Source organism: Diadema antillarum, unplaced genomic scaffold (assembly GCF_040938485.1).
Source record: "Diadema antillarum isolate AM-2024a unplaced genomic scaffold, OU_Dant_1.0 scf00000143, whole genome shotgun sequence".
In the NCBI taxonomy this organism is placed as follows: Eukaryota; Metazoa; Echinodermata; class Echinoidea; order Diadematoida; family Diadematidae; genus Diadema; species Diadema antillarum.
Genome location: NW_027271032.1, coordinates 829,130 through 857,102, shown reverse-complemented (window position 1 = coordinate 857,102; position 27,973 = coordinate 829,130). Strand labels below are relative to the sequence as shown.

The 27,973-nt window shown below is 39.4% G+C and overlaps 1 protein-coding gene across 1 annotated transcript in view; it reads left to right on the top strand.

The window, feature by feature from the left end:
* Positions 1 to 13,650: 13,650 nt before the first annotated feature.
* The window catches only part of LOC139721477 (serine/threonine-protein phosphatase 4 regulatory subunit 1-like), a 64,376-nt gene continuing 50,053 nt past the window's right edge, over positions 13,651 to 27,973 (top strand). Inside the window, exon 1 of the mRNA XM_071632794.1 lies at positions 13,651 to 13,927. Within this exon, the coding sequence (XP_071488895.1) occupies positions 13,870 to 13,927 (58 nt within the window). The 5' untranslated portion in view covers positions 13,651 to 13,869. The remainder of the gene's footprint in view (positions 13,928 to 27,973) is intronic.

Sequence of the window (27,973 nt, the reverse complement as noted above, 5' to 3'; positions counted from 1 at the left end):
ACCATACTTGCACTTATTTGTTTACATCAACGCCATACACCGATTCTATGCTAGTATCTAACGTTAGCTGTTTAATATAATAATACATGTAATTACTCTCCAATTGAGTTGATAAAAGTAATGCCTGCAGCGCTGTGTCTACCTAGGGAAACGATTGGAGAGACGAAGAATTAGGATTATTCCCTTCTGTGGGCAGAGCCTGAATGCCACACCTTAGTATTGGAAAGTATTCACTGAAATGAAAACGTAAAGGCCTATAATAACTGATTGATCAGTTGGCATAAGGAGGTCTGGCTCAAGTTGCAGAAACTGCGCAGTGCGCTGCGCAATGGCAAAGGATGAGCAGAGCCAGAATCAGCATTGCGAAAGCCCGCATGAACGCTCTTCCGCTGAGACCGTGATTTGAAACGCCGTTTTGAATCATGATTCATGTTTGTGATTCTGGCTACGAAATTCGCATGAACGCGGCCTAAGACCAAACTGCATAATTATTTTAATGTAACTGGTGACAGGAGCCTGGCCGCGACTCAGTCTGGCCTAGCAATTCACATTCAGTACGTTGTAGTTGGCCCTTTTATTTAGATTTTGTGCAGTACTCAATCATGAATCTTGAGTGCTATTTGGAAAACATGCGAGCTCTGGTCTTGTGCCCAAGCACGTGATGGTAGTTACCTATGCAAAAGCAACCAAAATTTTAAGGGAGGATGAGGAGCATTAACCATCCTCAATTACTGTAAAAGTGGAAATTTTCGCAGTGTTGAAATTTTCGCGCAGCCCGAAACTAGTGTGAAAATAAAAGCACTCGAATAGTTTTGCATGCCATATATTCCAGTAGTTAATGTCCTGATTCCGCAGAATTAAAAACACGTGAAATCCAGGTTACCCGGCCAAGCGCAAACAATTAGTCACACGAAAATATCCACTTTTAAAGTAGCGGGGTACTCTCTCCTTTGACAATTTCAGGTGGGATATTTTTGAGGCCTCCTCAGTCACCTGCCATTTTTGATACAATTTACTGTTCTTAACGAAGAAACCTCTTTACTATTAAATACTACTACTAGTGCAGTCAAATTGGAACTTTGATTACTGTAGCATATCTAACATGTGCCTCAATGTTCAGTAGAGCTGCATGAACTAAATTTGTTAACATGACAGCGTGATTGAGACAGCCAAACTCCGCCGTGGACCAATTTCTTTATTAGTCCAAAGACACAAAATGTGGGGCCTACTTCCAGCTTGGCCCAGGCCTTTGCTGTATTTTGTTTCATAATCGGGTATAATTTGCACATGGTTACAAAATTTGGTTTGCCCCATTTTCTCCACCATATGTGACCCTGCACCTCAAAACAGACAAAAAGTCGCCAGACATGAATTTTAAGTTAAAACCATATTCTAAAAGAGCAGACTTTAAGCTTTAAAATGATGTATAACTCAAATCAAATAGACTCTCCTAACCTATCTAAATATTGGAAAGAAAGCACAAACTCAGGAAAAGTGTGAACTGAGAAAAGAGGCTCTGAAGTACTGTGTCTATTCAAGCGCTTAATCTTTACCAAACCGTGCTGGCTGTGCGATGAATGAGACAAAAAACAGGAAGTAAACCACCAGAGTAACAACAATGAAGGGATTATCAGATTAAACTGAAATTAAGCATGCCTCATTAACACATTCTGTCCATAATTCGTGCCAACTTTCAAAGCAGTAGCATTATCCTTTCAACAGTTATTAGAGTTGAAAGTGAAGAGTGTGGACAAGGTTTTTAGCTCACCTGAGCCAAAGGCTCAAGTGAGCTATTGCGATCGCCCTTCGTCCGGCGTCCGTCGTGCGTCGTGCGTCGTGCGTCGTGCGTCGTCCGTCGTGCGTCGTCCGTCGTCCGTCGTCCGTCGTCCGTCGTCCGTCGTGCGTCGTGCGTAAACTTTTTACATTTTCATCTTCTTCTTGAAAACCCCAAGACCGATTTTCATCAAACTTAGCAGGTAGCATCCCTAGGGGGTTAGGAACTCAATTTGTTAAAATGGGCACCATGCCCCACCCAGGGGGCCCCCAGGGGGGCCCAAACCCCCCAAAATTAAGGAATCTGTAAAAATCTTCTTCTCTAGAACCAGAAGTGATAGAGCTAAGTTAATACTATGAGTTAGTACATTGATGACTATAGTTTCAAGTTTGTTCATGGCAGAATCAGGGGTGCCCCCTTGGGACCCAGGGGAGGGGGGTGGGGAAGGGTTCTAATGGGGCCTAAATTGTACATTTTCATCTTCTTCTTGAGAACCCCATGACCCATTTTCACCAAACTTGGCAGGTAGCATCCCTAGGGGGTTAGGAACTCAATTTATTAAAATGGGCACCATGCCCCACCCAGGGGGCCCCCAGGGGGCCCAAACCCCCCAAAATTAAGGAATCCGCAAAAATCTTCTTCTCTAGAACCAGAAGTGATAGAGCTAAGTTAATACTATGAGTTAGTACATTGATGACTGTAGTTTCAAGTTTGTTCATGGCAGAATCAGGGGTGCCCCCCTTGGGACCCAGGGGAGGGGGTGAGGAGGGGTCCTTATGGGGCCTAAATTGTACATTTTTATCTTCTTCTTGAGAACCCCATGACCCATTTTCACCAAACTTGGCAGGTAGCATCCCTAGGGGGTTAGGATCTCAATTTATTAAAATGGGCACCATGCCCCACCCAGGGGGCCCCCAGGGGTCCCAACCCCCCCCCCCCCAAATGAAGGAATCTTTATAAATCTTCTCTAGAATCAGAAGTTATAGAGCTGAGATAATACTATGAGTGAGTGCATTAATGACTGTAGTTTCAAGTTTGTTCATAGGAGATCCAGGGGTGCCCCTCTTGGATAGGGGGGGGGGGGGGGTGGTTGGAAGGGTCCAAATGGGGGCCTGAATTGTGCATTTTCATCTTCCTCCTGAAAACCTCATGATGGATTTTTGTCAAACTTGGCAGGTAGCATCCCTAGGGGGTCAGGATCTCAATTTATCAAAATGGGCACCATGCCCCACCCAGAGGGCCCCGGGGGCCCCAATCCCCCCAAATTAAGGAATCTTAAAAAAATTGGGCCCTTATTGTACATTTTCATCTTCTACTTGAGAATGCCTGGTCAAATTTTGGTAGAGCTGTGAATAAGATTAGTGACTGCGTGAAAGGTGAACTTGCGATACTCAGGTGAGCGCTAGACCCGCGGGTCTCTTGTTCAGAAATGAAAAAGGGATTCTAAAGACACACCTAATCACACTATTCTACCAAAAATGTTCGAGATAAACTGCTAAAAAACACACTTTTCTGCCCGTTTTATGATACCAAATTTTAGCATAATGTAAAAGAAGACCCGCTCTTTCAGAAAATATGAAAAAGTCAAGTTCGGCTAGGTTGACCCGTTTCACTTATTTTCAGTCCTCACGCAAAATCAGTGTGTGCGACTTTGTGTTCGTTTTGAGGTGCACGGTCACATATACATAGATGTGGTGATGTGGACACATACGCACACACACACATAGAAATTCAAGCATTTTTTTGTTAGAGTTGAATTTGGTATTAACAAGATGTTATCAGATGGCAGCTGCTTAGGGTGCGATGAATACACATGCGCCACTTGCCTGGGGTGAAGGTATACAATAGTGGGAGGGTGAAATATCAGGGCATTTGCCTTTACTGAGTGGGACACTGGCCTGAATACCCTTTTGGCAAGGTGGAAAATCAATGAAAAAACAAAACAAAACAGACACACTTGCTTGCATACACACACATACACACACAAATGTAGATTTAAAAATAAATTATATATACCCACAACTGTAGAAATAAACTGGTAATGCATTTTTGGCCAATAAAGAATGAGTTTATTCGACTAGAATTTTCAGCGGCCTCCGCTTTCTTTGTGGAGCCAATACATGAATTCTCGACATGTTCATAACTGTGTAGATGTTGATGTATTTGATGTTACCAGATATTAAGCAATGATATCCAGCAGTTTTTCCCTTTTGGTTGCACATCCAAACCCTGTGATATAGGCCTAAATGGTAATTTTCGTAGCTTTACTGTAGAATCATATTACATAAACTTATGACGCAGAATTATAGACTAAATTAAACTTTGGCAGTTTACCTTGAAACTGTGTCATAACCAGGGTTACTGGGATGGGGGGGGGGGGGGGCTTTGCAAATGACATAAGAACAGTTATGTTAATAGTGGTGTAGATGATGAAGATACAGTGTCATTCAAATTTGATTAAAAACAAATCAGTTATCTAACATTAAAACTTCATTTGCAAGCCATCTTTTGGCAAGTAGAAAGGTAACTAGTATATTTCATCAAACTACATCAAATAACTCAGTTCAGCAAATGCACAGAAGTGTCAACATGTTTCTGAGCAGTAGGTTGTAAAGTTCACTTATTAAGTAACCGCTTAACATCTCTAGAATATGAAGGTCTATTGCCAAATTCAAAGTTTCTGGCAAGTTTTGTAAGCACTCACATACAAATAATTGCCACACAGTATATGTATAAATATTTATCTTCATCTTCCATATCTTATCATCATAGGATTTTGCATGTTTATTTGTGTAAAACTGTGTGGAAAGACTTACCTCATTTTCAGCCTGTGTGGTGCACATGCCACAGCAGCTACCGGTAGCCCTGGGGAGGAAAGAAGGGGTGCATCCTTGTGAGGTATGAAACTGTCACACCATACCTGTGCCCAGTACAGCCATGCCTGACTGATACGACATGCCATTTGGCCATGGTATCCTGATTAGATGTGGACTTGTAGCTCGCCAAGGCCCGCCATAAGGGTAATATCAGTGCTGAAAGGTTGAGGCGGGGGGAACCCCATGTGTGTGAACTGACAGATCTGCCCAGCAGAGGCTGGTGGTATCTTTTAGCACTCCACAAAGAATGATGTGCTGCTGGTGTCTTGATTGAAAACTAGAGCACAGATTTTGAAGTTTGATAGTTCTCCATATTGAAGTAATTATCTGAGAAAGATATTTCACTAGGAAGCATAATGGAAATATTCAATATGCATATGTTTCAAAAACACTAATTTGTATTCTTAGAAAGTGTTCCTCTTTTGACCAGCTAGTAATCCCTTTTCACTTATCATGTTTGTTGGCACTGACAGTCATTGAAAAGATTTCATTCTTATTGAGAAATCAAATATTCATGATTGAAAAATTTGAACAGTGGACATGGTTACCAGATCTAGTCTAGTTTAGATACTAGGGTTCTTGAAAATTCTCCATATCAAAGTAAGTATTGATTTCAGCTATTTCACATTGTTTATTATCAATGAGCTTCTCTTGGAAACTAAAAATGCATGTATACCTTGATTAACACTTTCCTGTTTTCTATTATAAGTATCAGCACAGCTAAAGATATTTGTAATTCAGATACATCTTTTGGCAATTAATGAAATCACATTTGACCAGAAGATTTCTGTAGACCATTTCATGCTAGATACTTTTATATCATCATAATTATTGAGAGAGCACTTTTGTGTGTGTTGTGAAGTTAAATGTTTAGTAGGTCAGGTAATGTGAAGCTTGCCTCAGTATTTGAGGGGACATATTGACTTGGAAGCGATCAGTGTATCCTTACGAGCAAACAGCTATAAGAAAAAGAGAATGAGCAGTTTCATGAGGTGTCACAATATTTCCAAGCAACGTGCATCCTCAGTCATCCAAGCCCTTTGTTTGTTGTGTATTAGTGAAGGGTCCTGTCTGAATTCAAACAAATGTGCATTGCATGCCCAACTTTTTGCAAGTGGTAAACCAACTACTGGCAGTGAATTATGCATGGTATTTGAATAGGCCCACATCGTAAAATATACCCATCAACAGAATCATATTCAACCCACACCTCCTTAAATTTTATACTCTGGCCCAACATATCCATGAATTCGACAAGGACATGAAACATGAAACTGACGATCTTTATGTTACCACAGTCTAGGTGCAGTCACTTTGATATAGTTTTCCTTCTGTATCACCAGCCCCTCCCCTTAATCTCTCTCCACCCCCCCCCCCCTTTCTCTCTCCCACCTCCGAGCCGCTTTCATTCCCTTGGCCAAGTTCTACTATTGCAGAGCTGGCACCCTCTTTCTGTTGGTAACCCTGTTGGGTCAACAATTTGCCGCTGTTGACCCCACCCTTGTCAGATTTGATAAACTAACATCACCGCTACCAATCAGTCTCAAAGGCCTGATCGCAACAGGGTAGCCCTGCTCCGCAAGGCTGCAAACATCTTTCTGCAAACTCGCCAGTTGGGTCCAAATAGTGACAAATATTATCATACTTCATTTGTCCAATAAATGCCAGCCATAGTTCCGGAAGCTTGCTACTCTATGTTTTGAAGCGAACCGTGCATACGGACGAGTTGGTGATGGAACATGCTCTTGGAGAAAAGATTTGTCAAACTGTTTAATTCCCCCAAATAACTCATATATATTTATTGACAGAAAAGTTCAGTGACCAAACACATTCTTGTGCATTGCCAATGTGCCATGTGTCTCAAAGCATTGATTGTTGTGCTTTAATATTGGCAAGGATAAATTGCTAGGTAATTATTTTTATTCCAATTAATAACTAAAGGGAAAGTTGTGAAGTAGTGACATTGCTTCATCTAATTCATGTTTATAAATGCTCTTTAGAACTGGTAGTATGGTGTCATATAGACCTGTGAGGCTTGTTACCTAATATTCCGTAGCTTTTACTTCATCCTGAACTTGAATAAAATCCTTCCTTTTTGCATTCTTGATTTTACTCTGTTCAAGTGAACTTGAAGATGGTAAATAGCAGTTCACTAGAAGGAAGACATTTTATTTTGTCAGCATTAGGTAAATCGAATTAACCCATCCACGTATGGGCCTCTGTGTAATCTGTAAAATCGTGCCTGCCTAGTAAGTTGGCCATGAACTTGGTGCGATCTTCCCTACGGCGCGATCTCATGTAAGCAAGTTCTTGCTATGGCTAATCTATTTTGTAATGTATCATAATCTATCTATGCTGAGATAGCCTAATTCAAATTTGCAGAGACATAGAAAAAGATTTGTTTTACAATCGTGATACGTTCAACTACTCATTTACCCTGTGCTGAAATCCGCATGTCTGCTCCGCACATGTTATCGCTATCGCTCAAACTTCGATCGCGATGGCTTGTGTGTGTACAGGTACACAGTGCTAGTGTGACGTGTGTGGAGAAGCATGTGGCTGAGAAAACCCGGGACTCCACGTGGTGTAGTAAAAAACAAATCGGACGTTCGAAGTCGTACATTCAAGAGCTAAAACAGACAAATAGCGAATTCAAAGTCCACTGAAAAGGTCTTGACATTGTAATGTATGTTCCAAAATCATGTCTGGCTTAGTTTTGAGAGAATTTTCTACACGCACGAGATCAGGAATGAGATCGGTGAACTGGCTAACAACGTGTGTACTGTGAACATGTGACTGGCTTGTGCACATGGCCTAGCTAGGTGATCGTTAGAGTGCGGCAAGAACGCTAGGAATGCACCCGAGATGCGGTGTGTTGCAAATTCTTGGGGTGAAATTAGACTTCCTTGTTCAGCCCGTCTAGTATCTATATTTTTTTTAATAATTCTAATTCTTCATAAAATCACGATAAAAAGACTTCATATATTCATTTTATATTTTAGAAGCGTAGTATGAAATATTTTGGGGTTTTTTTCAGTCCAAGAAAAAAAAATAGTTTGAATAAAAAAATAATAATAAATAGTCGTTCTTGACTCAAGTCTAATTTCCTGCGCCTTCTTGCAGTTACCCTGCAGTTGCCCATGGATACGATGCATAAATAATCAGCTGTTTACTGAGTCGTACTACGTGTACCACCCTACTGCTCTTGTTCAAATTGAGAGGATTGTTATTTTATCGGCGGCACTTAGTTTTATAACCTCATCCAATAAAAAGACAAATTCAGACATCAAATGGTGTGACAGTTTTTGTCAGAATTCCCTATCAATTTCAACTTGTTGCCAGGATAGTTTTCAGATTTCACTTGCTTCATTATCGAAGCTGTTTGACATTTGAAAGAACTGCTCCATAAGAAATCACCTTTCATTTGTTATTTATTTTCACAAACAAGTATTTTGGTCACTTGAATATTTCTTATTATTATTTCAATGTCATGATATTTCATGATGGTTATGTATTCTGTCTTTACATGGCAAGATGGGATTTTTTTTTTTTCCATCCAGGGTCAAAGAAGAAAGTGACAGGAAGGAAACCAAAAGGATAGGGAGGAAATGAAAAGGATACAATGAAACACCTGATCAGCAGGCTCTTTTTTATTACAATGGTGAATGCAGTACATCAGAATTTAAGTACAGTTCTAAATAATTTATCAGTTGAAAAATGAGCAAAGAAAATGGATTTCATCGAGTTCTAAATGAAAACTAATAGCATCGCCATTATGATTTAGATCTAGAACCTAGTGCTAGTACTACAGAATAGACCTGATGCAAACTTGTTGTCAAGCTTTTGGTTGAGTTTCTTCAGAGACACGAATTTTGGTAGCACAATACCCGAGTGAATAAGAAAAAGGAAAAAAAATATAAATACACAACTGTAATGCAGGTCTCTAGACCACTCCCGTGCACGAGCGAGCATCAGCCCCCGTTTCTTCAGTGTCACTCTCGTCATTGGCCTAGGCTAGGCTACTCGTGTCGTAGTTTTACTCGCCATCATCAATGTCATACATGGTTACACAAAATAAATAAATTACATCTTGCCATCACCTCAACCACAGCAAAACCCTGAATATCACTCCCATCATAGTCACTCTCAGCTCACAAAACATATCAGCAAACGATACAGACATCGCAGACCTAGCTAACTACTAGCTCTAAACATAGTTGTAACTACGCCACGTTAGACATTAGTTGTACACAAAAATGAAACGGAGGTGAAAAACTAGTAATGAATACACGAAGATCATCAACGATGGCATATTACCGTAGAAAAAAATACACAGAACATCTTGCACCCAAAAAAAAATCGAGGTAAAAAACTACGATGAGAAAAACTAGGGTGAAAACACGATGCTTGGAAGACGAACGATGAAGACACTACGGCAAAAATGCTTACACGGAAAACAAACGAGTGGGTACCACACAAGCTACGATGTTTTCGCACATACGTAGATAAGCTACATCGTGTTCAATCAAAAAACTCAACAAACACTAGGACAAAAACTCACCTCTAAATTGTTGCAAACGAGATAATCACTTAGAAAAAATGAACAAAACACTCAGAAGTACGATTGTACTCTGAGAATGAAAGATATAGAATGATACGAAAGCAAAAGAGAGAAAAGGGAGAGAGAAATGGACGGGAAACCTAGAGAAGTTACCCACACTCACTAACGTAAATGGAATTCAACACACACACCCCCGTGCCCGCCCCAGCATAGGTACACGTACACACACAAGGAGATATCGTCAAGCACTCTATGAGGAGATCGATATCACGATACCGCGCGTAAGAAATCACTGCAGTTGCTGGGGCAACAAAGATACATGCGCGTTGTAAACATGAATATTGATTAGTTTCTCAGCAGGCTCGAACCCCTGGCAGGTGTTTTGGCCAATAAGAGACATTCTAAAATATGTTTCTTTGCATAAATTATTTTTCTGAGTCCCAGTAAGGATCTCTGTGATTGGCTAAAATTATTCTACAGCTCCTGGCCAAGCCTGAGGTCCTAGGACGCCCTCTTTTGGTCATAAATAATAAAAACCACGTTTTTTGTGGGAGCTGACGGGGATAGGTTAAACAGGGTGAATTTCATTCTAGAAAGAACTATCAAAAAAGAGCACCCATTTAATTGTCAGATCCAGGTTTTCCTGTGTAACTTGGTATGAGCAAGCAGTGTAGAGTGTTTTTGTCATATTGAAATCCAGGCTAGGTGTTTCTTATTATATGTGTTTGATTTAGCAATGTTGAAAAAGTGCAAGCTTCTTTCTTTTGACATGATTCATACTTTAACTCTATTTTCCTGTTTTGTTGAGAAGCATCATTTAGTAACATGAGAATCAAAATGGAGGATTATTGCTGAGGTGCTTGTATGGCTTTTTTCTTACACATCTGAGGGAAATGTGATTTGCAGGGAAGAGCAGATCATAGGCAATGTATGAGAGATTAATAATTTCAAAAGACTCTGTTTCATCCACACCAATAGCCTGGCACTTGAACCTAGGCGCTTCAAACCAAGGATGGGCTGCTGACCAGGAGATAAAGAAAGAATGTGAAGGAAAGCTGCAATACAGAGTGATTTCACATTTTCCTGATAGCTTGTGTGCAAACATTTATGAAGAATGTGTTTTGCTATTTTTTTTTTTTTTTTTAGTTTAGAAGCACATTATAATCAAAATTCTCATATCACATTCTAAAGTGTGTGTGTCCCATTTGCAACCCTGAAAGATTCCTTTCATAAGCTGGTATATTGTAGATGTAAGTGATTTTGACCTTTTCTCAGAATCAAACTGGAAGCTTCTTTATGATGGAGAGGGAATAGGCCTAAATACTGAAGATTTCCAGTGACTTTATTCATACTAAAAAAAAACAACAAAATCCAACTGTTATTCTCTGCTCCAAAGGGGAGCATATTCTGGAGTGACATGTGGTTAGTTTTTTTTTTTTTTTTCAAACTCTGATTTGTATGACTGTAAGATTTCATTCATGATGTTGGGGGACATTATTCTTCAACCACGTTAAATTTTGTGACATTTGCAAAAGGGATGCTACAATGACTTTTGAAGTGTTATCAAATTGTGATATAGTTGTTTTAGGGTGCTTGTTTGCAGCCTGAGCAGTGTGACCTCTGAAACATTGTTGAGCAGGTGGAGTTTAGCTTAACCCTTTATTTACTTTCACCATGGTGTGCACATACACACAGATGTACGCCAGCACATTAAGTATAATGAGAGTTGTATCTTTGATTGACAGGCTATGAAATTTGTGACATGTGCTGTATGGAATGTCGCCATCAGTTTGCAGTCGGTGAACAGGTTCATTTCAGCGTCCGAATATTCTGTAATTCTGACCAACTGAAACACGCACACACATAAAAATACATTTCAGAAACATGATTTCAAACTAGTATACATTGTATATTCGCCAAGTCTGAAACCCCCTGTGTGCTTCGCCAGATCTCTGGGAATCCACCCAACACGGACATCCAACCCAGTTTACTGTGGAGTGCTTACGATATCCTGTTTGTCTGCCCTGTCGCGACAATTGTTGCCTTGTACTTATCGCCCACACTCTTCACAGCCCCCTCTCAAGCTCAATTATGGGATCCCGTGCCCACTGAATGCCGAGCATAACATGCAGGATCCGGACACAAGAGCTTTTATGTGCTTGCAATATAGCTATGCCTGTCACATACTGTGTCATTGAAACTCAGACAGTTCACAGCCACAAGTCTTTGCAATGACTTCCTGTAAGACATAGAGAAAGAAGAAAAAATAGAATAGAATGACTCAACGACATACAAATATGTTTCTATGTACAATCTTCTGTAATGTCCAAATGTGCAAAAGAAGTTGATCAAACAGCAAGGGTTTTTTTTTTTTCTTTTCTATAACTGTTAAGGAAGATATATCTCCTAGGGTAAGTTCCCCTTAAAGGGATTGTATAGTTTTGGTTGAGACCCAACTTTCCTAACACTTTTGGTGAGATAATGAAAAACTTCTTATGAAATATTAAAGAGCATGTAATTCCAAGAGGAATTCAACTTCTAGGCCTATTTGATGAAAATTGGTTTTGAATTGGCTGAAATATCCAAAACAGAGCGATTGCAATGAAAGGTGGGACCCACCTTTATTACGGTCACTTTGTTTTACTTTGTTTTTGGATGTCTCAGCCATTCCAGAACCGATTTTCATCAAATAAACTTTGAATTCCTCTTAAAATGGTACGGTCTGTACTATTTCATAAGTTTCTTGGTATCTCGCAAAAAGTTAAAAACCCAATCCTCTTCTCCACCAATACTATACCATCCCTTTAGATTATGACACATTTTCAATAAAGGTAGTGAACCTATATCGAAGAAATGTTTAAGATGAAGATACGTATATGTGGAAATTTATTTAATGATTGTCAACTGGTTGTGATAATACTTCTACAATATCTGGTTCATTGAATGTATGCTCAAATAATAAATATTAATAACTTACATCTTTCAATCTCATGATTCTCATACAACAGTTTGCCTCAGATAATTGTGTATTGCCAGTGAGGAAACATTATGCACTTTGAAAAAGAAAAAAAAAAAGTGTGTTCAAATGTGAAAAATGTATAAGTGGTGTTTTAGAAACTCTAGGACTTCAAAGCGTCATTTTACCGTATTCTGGAGACATATCACAGCATTACAAAAGACATAATTCCTGTTTGTTTTAGTTTGTCAAGTGCCTGTTTATGATACAACAGTAAGTTTTAGTTGCCTTATGCAAGAAAGCTAGTGAGTTAATAGCACTACACTGAAGAAATTATATTGGGCATTTGTAATTATGCATGATGATATGTTATGTTGGTCAAGTCTATATCTGCATTGCTTGTATTTATTCATTTGTGGGCATTGGTCTATATTTCATTCTTTTTGGAATGGATTGTTCATGACTAAGAATCATAATAGCAAACAAATTATCTGGCCTTCTGATAATTCCTTCAGTTACACTCATACTGCTGTTTTCATTTTGACACATTACTGATGAAAGATGAAGAGAATTCAAACCAAGCAGAGATTTGTATATCATTGGATTTGAAATCTAAAGGTAGAGGGGAAGTTTAGTCTTGTAATCATGAAGTGACCCAAATTTGTGTTCATGTAAGGTATTATGTCATCTGTTGATAAACATCAATGAATCTCTAGGTTACTGCTATTTGAGAGCCCTGGTTCATGTGTTATGCACACCAATAAGACAATAAATGGCAAATTCATTTGGTCAGAGTGTAGAATAGTAGTTGGGAGTATGATATGACATAGACATTGTGCCATCTTTCTATGCTTGAGTTGGCGGAGAATATGACACCATCATGTGTAGCCTTGTGGACTTTTGGCAGTTATTGATGTTGAGTGAGTAGATGTAGACTGGTTCTTGATTCATGCATGTTTCCACCTCCCCCCCTCCCCATCTCAGAACTGAAGACAAGTGTGATGTTCTTCTTCCTTCCGTGTCTGTGGGTGGCCAGCTAGCATGGTCCCCATTGATAATGTGGCAGTGTGATGAGGATGTGTAACACTCCCACCAAATGAGACGAAACAGAAATGTGGGTGACTAATGATGAGCGCATCTGTCAAGAGATGCTGATGTTGTACCCCTCCCTCCCAGCCCCCCACCCCCTTCTTGTGGTTGGTGGGGGATGAGTTGAAAGGCACGTATCCCTGCCCCCCTGACGGGGCAGGCCAGCTGTTACTTTCATCTCAGGGGCAACTGTGAGCTACCTACCCCCTCTGACCTAATCAACATCCCAGCATACCAGGAATGTAAGTGAACATGGAGGGTTTGTGGCCCAGCGTTGTTGAGTTTAGCCTGCGGGAGGGCCGGCTGGCCTGGCTGCAGCCCCATGCCAAGCGTTGCCCCCATTCGGCCTCCGCGCCCTGGCATCTTTTTCCAACACTTGTGCACGGCCATTCCCTCTAATATGCTTAATGATCTGCTCAGATGAATGCCGACTTGCTAACAGCCATTCGCTTACTGCAATGTTTGGCTCTTTTTTTTTTCTGGCCGAGGAAAGCCATCTTTGTTTCGACGCTCCAGATCCAAGTTCAGCGCATTGACTCGTCCGAGCCGAGAGGAGTATCCCTTACTTTGAGACATTTGTTGTGAGCCCCGTTGATGGGTCAGACAGAAAAAGATGGAATTCATGAAAGTAGGCAACGAGAAGATCATGGTCCTTGCCCGGGTTGCCATCGGTACGTATCCTCTTGTCAACCATCAGCTCTCTAACAAACAACTCCCGGCACCCCTCCTGTTGTGACCGCATCTATCAGTTGGGGTTTAATGTGGAGTTAACTTTAACCCGATGCGCTCTTCCGGAGCGCTGCTTGGAGGAGGAGGAAAAATTAGGCATGTAACGAGAGCTTTCGCATTTGTTCACTGCCCAAGGGCCTTTTGCCCAGTCAGGAGAAATTCTTGTCAGATTTATGGCAGTGGAGGAATGCCCATTATAACAAGGGCACCACAAAGCCCAAACTGACATGCATTCAGATGCTTGTCTCTCGTATTTACCCAGCACATATATACCTCGTCTCACAAATTTGCCAATGCGCTCACTTCCACTTTTATCACGGTTTATCTGCTATGCAGGGGTTATCTCTTTTCCTGTAAATAAAAGTCATTTGTCGGTCAGTGCCCAAGTGGTGTAGTTGCTGAGACCAAAAAAAAAAAAAAAAAAAAGGAGAGAAAAAACATTGTGAGCACTTGTGGTGGATTTAGGCTGCGATTTGGGATGAGTTGTGCGAAATGGCAAAGCAGCGACTGTATAGGGAGGTTCCTAACTGGAGGGGTGTTGGTGTGCGAGACAAACGCAGCTTTGTCAAGGGGAAAGCAACATTGCACAATGCACCAGGTATTAGTCAATCTCTTTTCTTATATTGCATGCACAGTGGGTGTTCTGATCCCCTTCGCCTTGTGAGTACAACGTAGTGGATGTTTCTTTGTCTGTCGTGCATGGACGGCAACAGTACACATCTAGCATGTAGACTGATGGTGTAGTATTGCAGCTCAGACATATTGCCTGGGCAGAGTGTGTGATATTTCACTAAGTGTTCATTAGTCTCAGTATACTGACGTTGCTCTGCGTGTGGTCACGTAATTACTCACTCCACCCCCCCCCCCCCCCCCCCCACACACACACCATATTGCATAGCCACAGAGCTTGTACAGATGTCATAATGGACCAATCATAGTGTGTATTACTGCTTAGGCTGCCTTTTCAAACATGCTTGGTACCAAGACTTGGTATTCCAGGAGAGATGAACATAGTACTTAGTAGTAGTACCTAACTTGACACGTCTGTATATTTGTATAATTGGTCATTGATAAGCCGTGGCTAGAGTTACTCATTGTCAGATTGGATTTCAATCTTTAGGAATGAGTATTGTTTCCCTGTATATATTTCTTTCTCTGTCTGTCTCTCTCTCTCTCTCTCTCTGACTCTGTTCTCTTTCTTCAGTCTTTTGGTTTCATCCAAACGACATTCCACTTGTACTATATGTTCATGTAAGTAAGGAAATGATGGAGTGATGATAGAGTGATACTTTTAAAATTATTTTAAAACTATTGATTGATACAGTTTTGTACTGAGCCAATTTTGATGAACTTGTTTATATTATTTATTTTTTGCGACACGATTATTTTTCAAAATAGATATTTCAATTGATTGACCAATTGCTCTACATTGACGTAATTAAACACTGAATTGATCAGTATTGTTGTAGCCATGACAAAAAAAAAATCTTGGGCATACATACTCGAGCAGGATTTGAACCTACATCCTCTTGATCAGCGGACAGGCGTCATCTCCACTAGACCACCAAGCTTCTGCCTGACAACCAGTGAGCTGGTGCCAATCCTCATAGCATGCAGTGGGTACTGTGTAACATCGATGTAGGGCAGTTTGTCATCAGTTGCAATAAAAGCAGCTTGACCAAAGAATTTCATCAATTGAATTAACAAATATTTGTTTAAGAACAGGGGCAAAAATGCTTTAAAAATTCCATGTTGCCAAGTGAGTTATGATTCCAGTATATCACTGTGGACGATGCACTGATATATCTTTATTTTCCCCTCCCTTCTTTTCTTTCCCCCTGCTAAGCAGTTTTAAATGCATGAATGATCTTTAGTGATCAGTCAAATTTGTGCAGAGCTTTCACATCTTGGCTCTGGGGTACAGCAGTGTCCAGATATCTTGCATGATACATGTACGAGCACAACACAGTGTATGCTAAATTTCTGTGAAATGTTTGCCAAATAATTGGGTGTAAATGAGTTTAAAGTTGATTGATAACTATTTTCTTTTCTTTTTTTACAATTTGGTGACACTACGATGCACTTTCTCAAAGAGGAAGGACGAGAACTACTTGGGTTTGATTGAATGGGTTGTACTTTTTGTTTCTTTTGTATTCTATATAAACCTTTGTCAAATCAGATGTTAGCAGTGAGTGGGTTTAACTGAGGATGTGATTTATAAAATGTAGGCCTGATGTTCAGCTTTTGATTATAAAGTAAGTGCAAGGACTTGCAACATAATCTTCATACCTGGTAATATAGTCTTTATAGTATTTCAACACAAGATTTCAAATTTGTCTTGAGTTAGGAGATTAGATGACCATTTGAGTGGCATTTACAGTGATATGAACAAGCATGTTGTTGATCACAGGTTTCTACCCTCCACTAGGGCAGATAATTAGAATATTGCCATAAATAGATTGACATATTGGAAAGCCAAGCTCAGGTGATTTTGTACAAATTACTAGGATAAAAGATGTGCTAGCCAATCCTGCCATCCAGTGTGATGTTTTATGGATATTTCGAAGTTGCAGAATTTTGAAAATCAGACAGTTTTCACATTTCACAACATGTTGTAGTTTATTTTACTGCATGAGCTGTTAATTTTCATGAGGGTTTAGTTTATGCAAATTTCGCGAATCACACGTGGACCGCGAATTTAACAACAGGCGAAAATGTCACCATGCGCTAAGGTAACAATGCGCTTATGAAGACCTCTGTGTCAATTCACGAAAACAACATCTTGCGAAAATATCCGTGACCTCCTCATTTGCGAAAATATTTTTACACAAAAATAACAGCATATATAGGCCCGAAAGTATATCATCCAGAGAAAATGAATTACAATGTTGTCTTCATTGCAATACCCATGGCATAGACTAGTTTAGGAAAGTCATATTCTCGTGATGACCAGAGATTGTTACAATGACACAGTTGCAAACTCTTTTTTTTTTAAATTATTAAAAACACAAACTGTATTACTACTCTGTGGCAACAGCCAATTATCTTCCAGGATTTGTTCTTGTTGCCAGGGTAGTTGCTGTTGTCGTGCTGTTTTGTTTGAGATACCCTTATAAATAAGTGCTTGTGAGGTTGGCACATACACTTGTAGCACTTGAGTCACTTAAAGATGCTGACCTCATACACCAGCTGCATCCTTGGCCATTATATATGCTGCCATTTAAAGGTAATTTATTTGATTTTTTAAAATTTCAAGTATGCATCAGATGAAAAGAAATCCAATCTACTTCAATGAAATCAATTTAAAGGTCCAATGACGTGTTGTTTACCAAACTTAGCTGGCGTTGATGTAACGTATTTAAAACACGCAACTTCTTTTGTTCTTTTTTTGTTCTTATTGTCCACTCCCATTCCACCAAAAACCCTCACAATTATTCTTATTAATGTCCTGGAGAGCTCCAGAAGTATTGGGATTGAACTTTCTCATTCCAGTAATGGTAGCCCATGCCTGTGAGAAAATAGCTGCCTTTAGTCAAGGAATGTGGTCTGCAAAATTCCTAGCATAGTATTTGCCAAGACCGCAGACAGCATAATCAAGGTTTAATGGCATGAGAACCCCCACACTTCTATTTTTCTTTATTTCAGATCAATTCTGAAACTAAAATTTTGTTGTTGTGGTATCAGTGCTAAATCATTGAAGCAATTTGATCTCAAGGCATCCCATAATACAATTACAGGAGCGTTAGTGCAATAATGTCTTACGTGCAGTGATGTCGTCACGCCATTGCTATTTGATATACCATTCATTTTGCATTTTAAAACATACAGAATAGTAAGAGTAAGTGTAAAACAAAACAAAAAACTATTTTGTGATGAAATATGGATATCATTAACAGACATACATTTTTTTTTTTTTTTTTTTGTTCTCAATCAACTATCCAGGAGAGAAACTGGATTTCATGAAGATATTATTAAAAACTGAGAAGTTACGAGAGATTGTAACAGGGTGATATTCAAAACTGCCTGAGGATTGTCCTCACAATTTGGAGATGTTGCATACTGTATACGCCGAATATTTCGCGAGGTTTTTATTTTCGCGAATTTCGCAAGTCAGCTGCTATTCGCGAAAGTAAAAACGCGAAAATATTGGCTAAATGCCGATGTGAATGTGACATACGCGTATATTTCTCTGTTCACGACAGGACTCCACAATTGCAAATTTAACCACTCACGAAATTGTTGGGAAGTCCCCATTTGCAAAAAATTTATACTCGCGAAATATATGGCGTATACAGTTTTGATCCATGAAACAGTCTGGTGCGTAACGAATAGGTTGACTTCAGCTGTAACATTCTCTATAGTATTGGATCCTTTCTTTGTCTGAAAGTGCACTGCCCCCCATGCATTTCTGTGCATAGTGCAGGATACAGAGGGTATAAACCCCACTATCCAAGACTGGACAAGCATATAGATTTCAGGAATAACTACTTAAATATAAACATGAGAGCAAAGGGTAAGAATTGGGAATTTGGCATATATGCAAACTGAGACACCTTTTTCAAGTCCAATGACTCCAAAATCAAATTATCATACGCTACAATTGTATGTGATATATAGGGCCTACAAACAACCATTGATGTAATATAGGCTTATACAAATGGGTATTTTCTTCTTGATCAATAGAGAAATGAAAAGAGAAACTATACCATGATATATGTAATTTTTGTTACATTAGGACTTGGTCACACATTCAAATCCGTGAGAGTTAAATCCCTAATCATATCATCTCAAAGGCTCTCTTATGTATGTATTCAAAATTATCTATAGACATATTTTCCTGATGACATAGTGAACAATTCATTGCACCTGCTCTACTAAATTCATTTCAGCACTGGGAAACCGATTTGCATACATTAATGGTGCTATTCTGGGGGCAAACTCTGGCAAAAGCCCAGAGTTGAACCTTCGAGGTAACTGGCATGTTGTCAGGAAGAACCTCTGTGAAAAGGGAGTATGCATCACATGTGTGTTTGTGTCTTGGGAGAGAAAGAGAGAGATGAGGTAATGGAAGATATAGACTTCTATTTCAGAAGATGTTCCGCGAGTTGTCAATAATAAAAAAGTCTCCTGACAGGGACGATAATTGTCTCTGTCTGCTCATGAAGGAAGTTCGCTGTTTGTGTCCCAGCTGCACTCGCATCTCTTGAATTATATAATGAAGGAATCCAGCTGAGGAGTGCGCATGAAGGAATGTCTCAGCCATGCAGCATAACAAATGCATGCATAATGGGGCTTCGACCAAACCCCAACAAGCATGGAAGTGTTGAAGATGGTATTGTGCATGTACTGTATGGTCCTATATAATACAGGGTTCCTTTTTTGTGCATTTTGTTTTGTTTGAGTATATTGTCAAGATGGCTTCCTGATTCTAAATTCAAACATTATATTCCCCCCTTTTTTCCCTGATGAATGAAGAGGATGTACATAATTTTTACAAATGTAAGCTTGATTGTTGGGCGATCCATTTGTTCTGACAGTGAAAAATCAAGACATTGGAATAAAGCATCATTTACGTGAAAGTTGCTAGGCAACTGCTGAAAGCTACCAGAAATGTCACCAGACGAATAATACACTGGGGATCAATTTTTCTATCAAACTTAAGAGATTCCAGTCACAGTATGCAGTGTGAGTCGTTAGTTTACTGTAGAAAACTCACCATTTAGTCATGCATGACGTACACACATACGTTTAGATTAAAGGTCCTGTTTACCTTTGGGAGCAGTGATTTCAAAAATTTTCAAGATATCACATTTGATGCATATGTGTGGGTCTGTTGTATCACAAAACATCCCACCATGTAAAATTTTTGCAATAAAGCCTAAGATATTAGGAGATATTGGTGTTTTTCTCAATAAACCATAACTGTAGATGGTTTAATCTGGAAACATTTTTGTTATAACTATTGTTCACATTTTGTGTATTTAACAACACTTAACATCAAGTATACAGATTTGAATTTTTACAGTGGTTTCTATCCCTAACTCACATTCTAGAACTATTTTAAAGCACTAATGCTGGGGTTTTGTTTCATCTGCAAATGGTAAATTATGCCTTTAATCCCCATGGCCACACATGAGATATACATCAATGTAGCTGGCTGACCTAATGTGACATTGTGATTTTTCCTATTGTGCCATGACATCACATATTTTCTGTTTGTCTTAATTGCAGTGGGAATGGAATGATCAAATAATTATGACCTGTAATGTCGCAATATTTCCCAATGAGAATAGGTTCTTTTGTTATCCCGTCAAGGATGGGCTGATATTGCTACAACACTCATTTCCCATAGACACCTGCCCGAGTATCTACTCCTGACTCGTCCTTAACGGGTTGAACTGAAATTCCAGAATACCTGCATTTCTAGAGTTAGCACAAATTTTGACTGGATGCTGATGAGTTCCCTCTGGTACCTAGCAGGAGTTAAGGCAGCGTTAATAAGACTTTGCGTACCGAGAAACACAGTTTTGACAGAGGAGCATTGATCATGTGCATGTTTGTGGCTCACACAGACTGTGCCATTTTGCATCTCATTATGCGCAGCTTGTCCATAGCGATAAGATCGATCAATCAGGGTGTGTGCAACTATGCTGTCATATAAACTCTATTCCAAATCATGGTTGCATTAATACTTTCAAAACCTTGTTCCTAGTGAAACACAATTTTTAATTGCACTTTCACAGTGCATTTCAAAAGCCATGTTTCTAATCATGACTCCTGCTTATGGCAAAATTTAAACCACAAAACAAGATTTCTCAACAATGTTTCTACCCACAAAAATTTGCTATAATTTAAATGCACCCTTTGTTTCACAGACACTGTTGCTCCTTGATTTGTAACCTGTGCTTGATAGTTCTGGTTAACCTTGACATACATTCCCTACCTGTTGCCAGGGTTTTGATAAATGTGGGCTTTGTATCTCACCAACTTCTTCTACCACAGTTTTCTCTTTCTTCTCCCGGCGTATTGATTTTCCGGATGGATGGTATTTTTATGATGAAAAATTTCATTTCCTGTCAGATTGTGGTTTGATGTTAAAGTGTTTCATGCGGCAGTAGCCCCTGCATTATTTACACAAGGTGCTGTATTTACTTACCAACGGGGAAATTTTTATAGGATATGTGCATGATGCTGAAAAAAAAAAATGCTTTGAACTGTAGGGAGAAATAAAGTACAAGTACAACGAAAAGGTAACATGATAGTGCAGTGTATTTCCAGCGTAATAGGTAGCAAAACATCTGTTAAAAAAAAACAACCAAAAACCCACAGCATCCTGTTGGTAGTGGTCCAATAGGCCTATGTTTTACGGTATTTTGTTCAGTGCTTGTAATATGTGGTAATGATTGAATATTCCTAAGAAGAAGCTATTTTGATTCTCAGTTCTCCTCAAGAATCTTTTTCTGGTGACTTTGATATGTGGTGATAGATCTTGTAATCAAATGCAGTCTCTCATGAAATTCAGGAAATCTACCACTAGTTTTAGCCTAAGTCATAAGAGCTTTAATAGCTCTGTCATCAATCATCTCGAACAACATGTTTTAAGTAAGTGTATACTGTGGTCCTACCAGGCTCAAATTAAGATCATTGAGCAGGTTGTGCCACGTGTTGTGATAGATCCATCCTTGTACTGCTGTTAAAGACAAGTTTACCTCAATATATGTGTGGATTGAGTGAATGCAGCAGTGAAAGTTTGAAGAAAATTGGACAATCTGGTCAAAAATTATGAATTTTGAGAGGTGCAGTGAGGCTATGCCGCCATCACTGCTGTTTGTGATGTAGCATGTGTAGAATTATATGAAAAAGAATATATGAAGAGAATTCTACAATTTTATTTTTTGAAAGTACACATTTCCTTGACTTGTTCCTGATTAATGTTAAGAGTGATATTATTCTCACGGCTTCTGAAAGAGGCAAGTCACATGCTATTTATTATGCGAGAAAAGTGAAAATATGTTGAATTTTCGTTATATTTTCTTTTCTTTCATTCTACACATTATATGTGATATCACAAACTGTCTAGTCTTCTCATCCAGTGTTGGCAGCACTGACACTTCAAAAATGCATAACTTCTAAATGGATTGTCCAATTTTCCTCAAACTTTCTGATGTGTTCTACTTGTATTGCTGCATTCACTCAATCCACACATGTAAAGGTGAACTTGTCCTTTAATCTGATTGTAACATAAAGCCTGCCTGATGAATATAACAAATACAAAAAGCAATAAAACTGCATTGCATGTGTTTGAGATGTCGTTTCTTAAATGGTAACGTGAATGGAATAGATGGTCACAAGGACCTCAATAGAAAAGATATGAATTTCAAGACATCAAACCGGCCCACTCATAACTTTATAGTGCATCCCACATTTCCGTGTTGACAATAGACTTGCCTATCCTATCATACACAAAAGCAGTGTACTCAATGAAGATGATGAATTGTGGCATATAAAATTGTAAGGAACAGTCTTCACAATGCCTTATTTGAGGAGTTCCCTTTCTGAGGTCTCCTATTACTTTAATTCAGAGGGTGTTTGTGCATGTATTGTATGTATTTGATTTGTTAATGAGAATGTGCTTGAGAGATGATTGGAATGTCTTTTGTGGCATTTTCAAATCATTCAGTTGTGATGTCATAGTTGTAGTGCATCATTTTCCGCGCTCAGAGTGAAATGATGCATGCAGTCTTTTGGGTGGGGAGCTGTGAATTTCAATGTACCGGTATTGGGGAATGACAAATATAAATGCTTTGATGTCCAGACACACTAGGTTATTTTTGCCATGAGTTTTTGCACTTCGTAGAACAGCAAACATGAGGGGTAGACATCGGAAGTAGCACTTTTACACATGAGCTAACATTTACCCTTAACACTTTGTTTGCCACATTATTTCAGAGAAAATAATGCATGAGTAGTTTGGAAAACATTCTGTTTTTCAAAGGGATGTAACTTTTTACAGAAGCATGTCACATGCCAGAAATACGGAACAGCAAAGTTGTAATTAGACAATTAATAACCACAACTGTGATCAGTGTTAAAGTGTTAAACGATCCGTGCATTCTTCGTTTGGTTATTCTTCCCTCTTTTTTTTCCCTTGTATTGCCATGTGATGTTTCTCTTCAAGCTTCCAATTAAACTTGAAATCACACTGAATACATGTGGGTGCATTTTTTTTTACAGGATAAAAAAAACCCAAAACTTAACAGTAAAGCAAACAGAAAAATAGTTGCTAACAATGATTGTAACATTTTTGCCATTGCAGTTTTGAGTCATTTGTACGTTTCAGTCCCCACTACTGAGCCTGAACAGTAGTCTATGAGGTTGATACATTGTAGAATGTTTGTTTACATGAATCACCTGTCTGGCATTCCATACTTACATGGCATCTGATCTGTCCATAATTTTTGCTGGATTCACCACGACAAAGAGCTCCAGAATTCACCTCAAAAGCCTGGTGATCGAGGTCTAATTCCTCTGCTACAGCTACTGTAAAGCAAGATATAGATCCTATTTGTGGTATGAAATTTTCGTGAAATAGAACCGTTGGCCTTTTTTGCGGTATGAAAGTGAAATGAAGGCCGGGCTCGGCCGCGGAGCCCAGCCCTTTCACTCACTGTAAACGGGTTCTAAGTTTCAGTAATCTTGGCTCTCTCGAAATTCGCAAAATTTAAATGCAAAATTTAAATGCACGCAACATTCCTCATATATCTTTCTACATTTTTTTGGGGGGGTGGGGGGGGGGGTGGGGGTGAAATATTTGAAATGACCAAAAAAACAACAACACTTTTATAGTACAGATTTTATAAGGGGGTATACCCTACTCCCACATAAGTTGGGCTAGGGGTGGGGTGATCGAGTGAGTCTGTGAAGGTTCCCATTAATTCTTTCCCCTTCTCAAGTTTCCTGAAACCTGGCATCTGCAGAATGTGCACAATGAGTTATGAGGTGACAGTATGCGAATGAGGATGGCCGTGACTTTTCTCAGAACTTTTTTGTCAGTCAGCATGCAGTGAATGGCAGCAGGCTGCGTGCATAAAATGTGTGCAACTCATCGGCACAGGACGAGTGACAACTGGAAGAAAGTGCTGCTACGCCTCTTGCTCTCGGCCTGTTGCTCACCACAGAAAAGGCAGGGTAGGGATTTGCTCCGCTGATGTGCCGTAGATGTTATCAGGCATGGCATGAATACAAATGGCAGAGATAGGAAGTTAATAGTCTAGTGAAGATTACACTGAGCCGATGTAACTTGCTAGTAGTTAACTTGAAGTTAGCTAAGAAGCCATCGTTGATGACCTCTTATCAGTGCAATAAAATTTGTGGAATCCAGTAGAAAAAGGGCTATATGCTGTATCAATAATATATAATGTGTCCGAGTTTGTGGCTAGGGGAACAATTTTCTCCTTAATGATAATAAGCTTAACAATGATGATAAAGGTCTTGTGTGAACATGCCTTCTATCAGATGTACCATTTGATGGTTTCCAGCGATCTATCTGAATGCGGGAAGATTGGGAAGTAAAGTAGAACTGGACACACTTCCGAAAGTATTTTCATTGTAGGTAAAGTTTTGCTAGATGTGATGTTGCACATATTGTGCATGTAGCTATGTGTGCAAAGAAACAGTCTCACAATGGGCAGAGGTGTGTGCAGTATGTTTTCATCATGTCTAAAGGAGACATTCTTGAAATCTTCTGCCATTGGCAAATTTGTATCCTGAAGGTACGTTCTTTTTGTGAATGTATGAGTAGTTGGACAGGAGACATGGGGTTTATGCATAGGGATCCTTGAGCTACAAAGAGAGGTTGCTCCATAACTAATACCAAGAATAAACAGACCACATGTTGCAGTGTTCATGAACACACATGTGGGTATGGCTGAGCCAACAGAGTTCGAAAGAATTGACGTTGAAAGCCCACTTGCTCAATGGGGAACAAAGTTATCTGTTTGGCAAAAAAAAAAAAGAATAATAATAATAAGGATATCAAATAGTGACTGTCTGCAGACACTTGCCCCCTTTTGAAAAACACCAGACAGGGAGTGAACCAAAGATGTTTTCATAGCCTGCTGTTTTCTTTGTTGCAGGACAGGCTACTTGGGGGGGGGGGGGGGGGGGGTGTTTCACAAAGCTGTTCTTAAAGTTACGAAGGACTTAAGAATGACTGGTGATCAGCTCTTGTGCTGAATTATTGAGATTCTGATAAGTATAGCACATAAGAACTGATCACCAGTCGTTCTTAAGTCCTTTGTAACTTTAAGAACAGCTTTGTGAAACACCCCCCAGGTATACTACAGGCCTACTGTACATGGCCCCAATGTAATGGCTTTAGGTTCTACGGACAGATCAGTGTATCAGTCATTAGGGCCCTGTGTCACTAACATGGGAAATAAATTGTGCCAAATGATGAACTCAATATTGGGACAGATTCAGATCAGAAATAGCTGGAAAGGTTACTATAGACCATGGAGCTCCTTGCTCCATGCATAGACATTCAAGATGTATTTTAGGATGTTGCAAGATGGGAACAAGGTGTTGTCCCAAATGGCTTTGTGAAACAGTTCCTAACTTCTGAAGGCTGATTGATCCCAAACTTGTCCCCAAGATCAGTTGAATTGAACTTAGGATTGATATTTGAGCTCAGTGAAACAGCAAATGCAAGAGTCAGTTTCCATTTGCACCAATGATAGTTTTGCAGCAACGCTCCATTGTTTAGATATGGATTCTACCAAACATCCTGCCATTTAGTGTAAAATATCGCTTTCATTTAGATATCAGTTAAACTACCAGCTGCTTTTGTATGAATGAGAGAGGTGATTCCATGTAGTTTTGAAGTGGTTTTGCCTTGTAATTTGATAATACAAAATGTCTATGAGTAGGAGAAACAGATATGGGCCAAGTTTTACACAGTTCTCTTCCTTGTCATAGTGAACCTGACTAATATTCTGTGATTGTGTATGGTGTTCTTGGTCACTATCAAGGAGGTTCAAATGGAGTCACAACAGTCTTATTCGCTTTGATCCCATGCTCGATGCCGCTACTCAAAAATATTTGAAGTATGTGTCGAACTGGATCTGCCGCTCAGATGCGAAGACAATTGACTCGCGTCTCATTGCATAATCACCAGCCACTTTCCAAGGAAGATGTGTCTTTGTGATAGTAATTACTTTTCGCTATCCCTACTTACAAACGATGGGCGGTAGACAATGGTAAAGGCACGGGGGTGCGCAAATAGAAATTGCTCAAATATTGTTGAAATAGATATCAAAATTACTCGACTGTACGTGTCTGTACGCTAATCTGACATATTAATTTATAAAGAACTATACTTGAAGATGATACCATATTAGTTTCATTTGGCGGAAATAAGGAGAAAAGTGATAAATATGGCTTTCCATGAGGGTAAAATTTCAAACACTTTCACAAAATATAGCTCAGATTTACACTTTTGCACATATTTTCGAACGGAATTGACTTTTGTTTTATATGCTTTATCATTAGGTGAAATTTCATTGCATTTGATGTATAAATGAGCAGCATATACCCGATATTATGTTAGCGTTGAAAATGAATCTTCAGATTGCTCAGAAAGATGGCGGCTTCAAGCATCAAACATCAAAGGCACAAATGCACCTGTGGAATTCTTTTGTCCATCCATAGAAAACTGACAGCTGATTGAATAATTATAGTCAGTTGTAACTCCATCTCTCAAACCTTCTTAGTCACATTTACCAGTAGTAAGAATACAGAAGAAGAAGAAAATCATAATTGAACACAGTCATGGCCTTGTGTGAGCAGAAGTTGCAGTCAATAGCTGTCTGACAGTTGCTCGTTTGCAACTCTGTAACTAGGACCATGGCTAGCTGTTGCAGAATCCCAAGTGCTTGTCTTTCCATTTATGTTTTCGGAAACATAGAACAGTATCTTGGGTTGTCAAGACAAATATGGCATGCTTTAGCCAAAACTAGTACTGTGAGCCTCTAGTTATGGAACTGTTCCATCAGAGATTGAACAAATGACTAAACTACCAACCGATACTGGACCAGACTGAACAAGTATTGTCATAATGTAGGTCAAAGCATTTGCCTCAGTCTCAAAGACAAAGGACTGGACTTGCATGACGTTGTTTGGAATCCGTAGCAAAATGCAGGGCAAATGTAATCTGACAGTTTTTATGGCTTCTCTAGCTCTGAAAAAGAGGGAACATAATAGGGACCCTACTTGACTACCCAGTATGTTCAAAATTGCATTGACACATGTGTTCAGCCATCACCATCTTCCATGCATATTTGGCATCTGATTGATTGTTGGTACAGAAGCACTCGTAATTACTGAGTGGTTGGGAGACGCAGACCAGTAATCCTATTTCCTCCCGAAGAAAAGGCAGTGGGAACGAGATGGCACCATGATTCCCACAGCGCCGACTTTACACTCATACCAAACGTTGTTCAGCTTTCAGATCATGCAGATTATAAATGAGGAGTCTCATTTGCATGGAAGCCCCTCACATCTACAAATGATGTGGAACTAGGTAAAGCGAATACTACTTGCCAAGATTCCATGTGTATGTGGTTAAGGCTCGAAACAGCAGTGACACGGCGCCCAGTCTGTGTATTGTTTTCTACTATCATAGGTGGGTTTACATGAAGTTGCTAATCTTGAACGTTAACTCAGGAGGTTAACTTTGATGATTAGCTTGCAGCTTAGCCCTGTGTAGACACACTCAAAAAGTAGCTATCTGTAAGATTAGTTGATGATTAGAACTATAAGATTTCATATGGTTTATGCTCTTCACAAACCACGGGAAGTACCCTCTGCTGCAATGTAGTTTCACGGTGTGTGGACATGGTCTTTGTCAACAAACTTGAAAGTTAGCTTGACCCCTCCATAAACTCATTACCCTTACCTTCTGGGCCAACCTCCAGTGCATGCAGTATGCT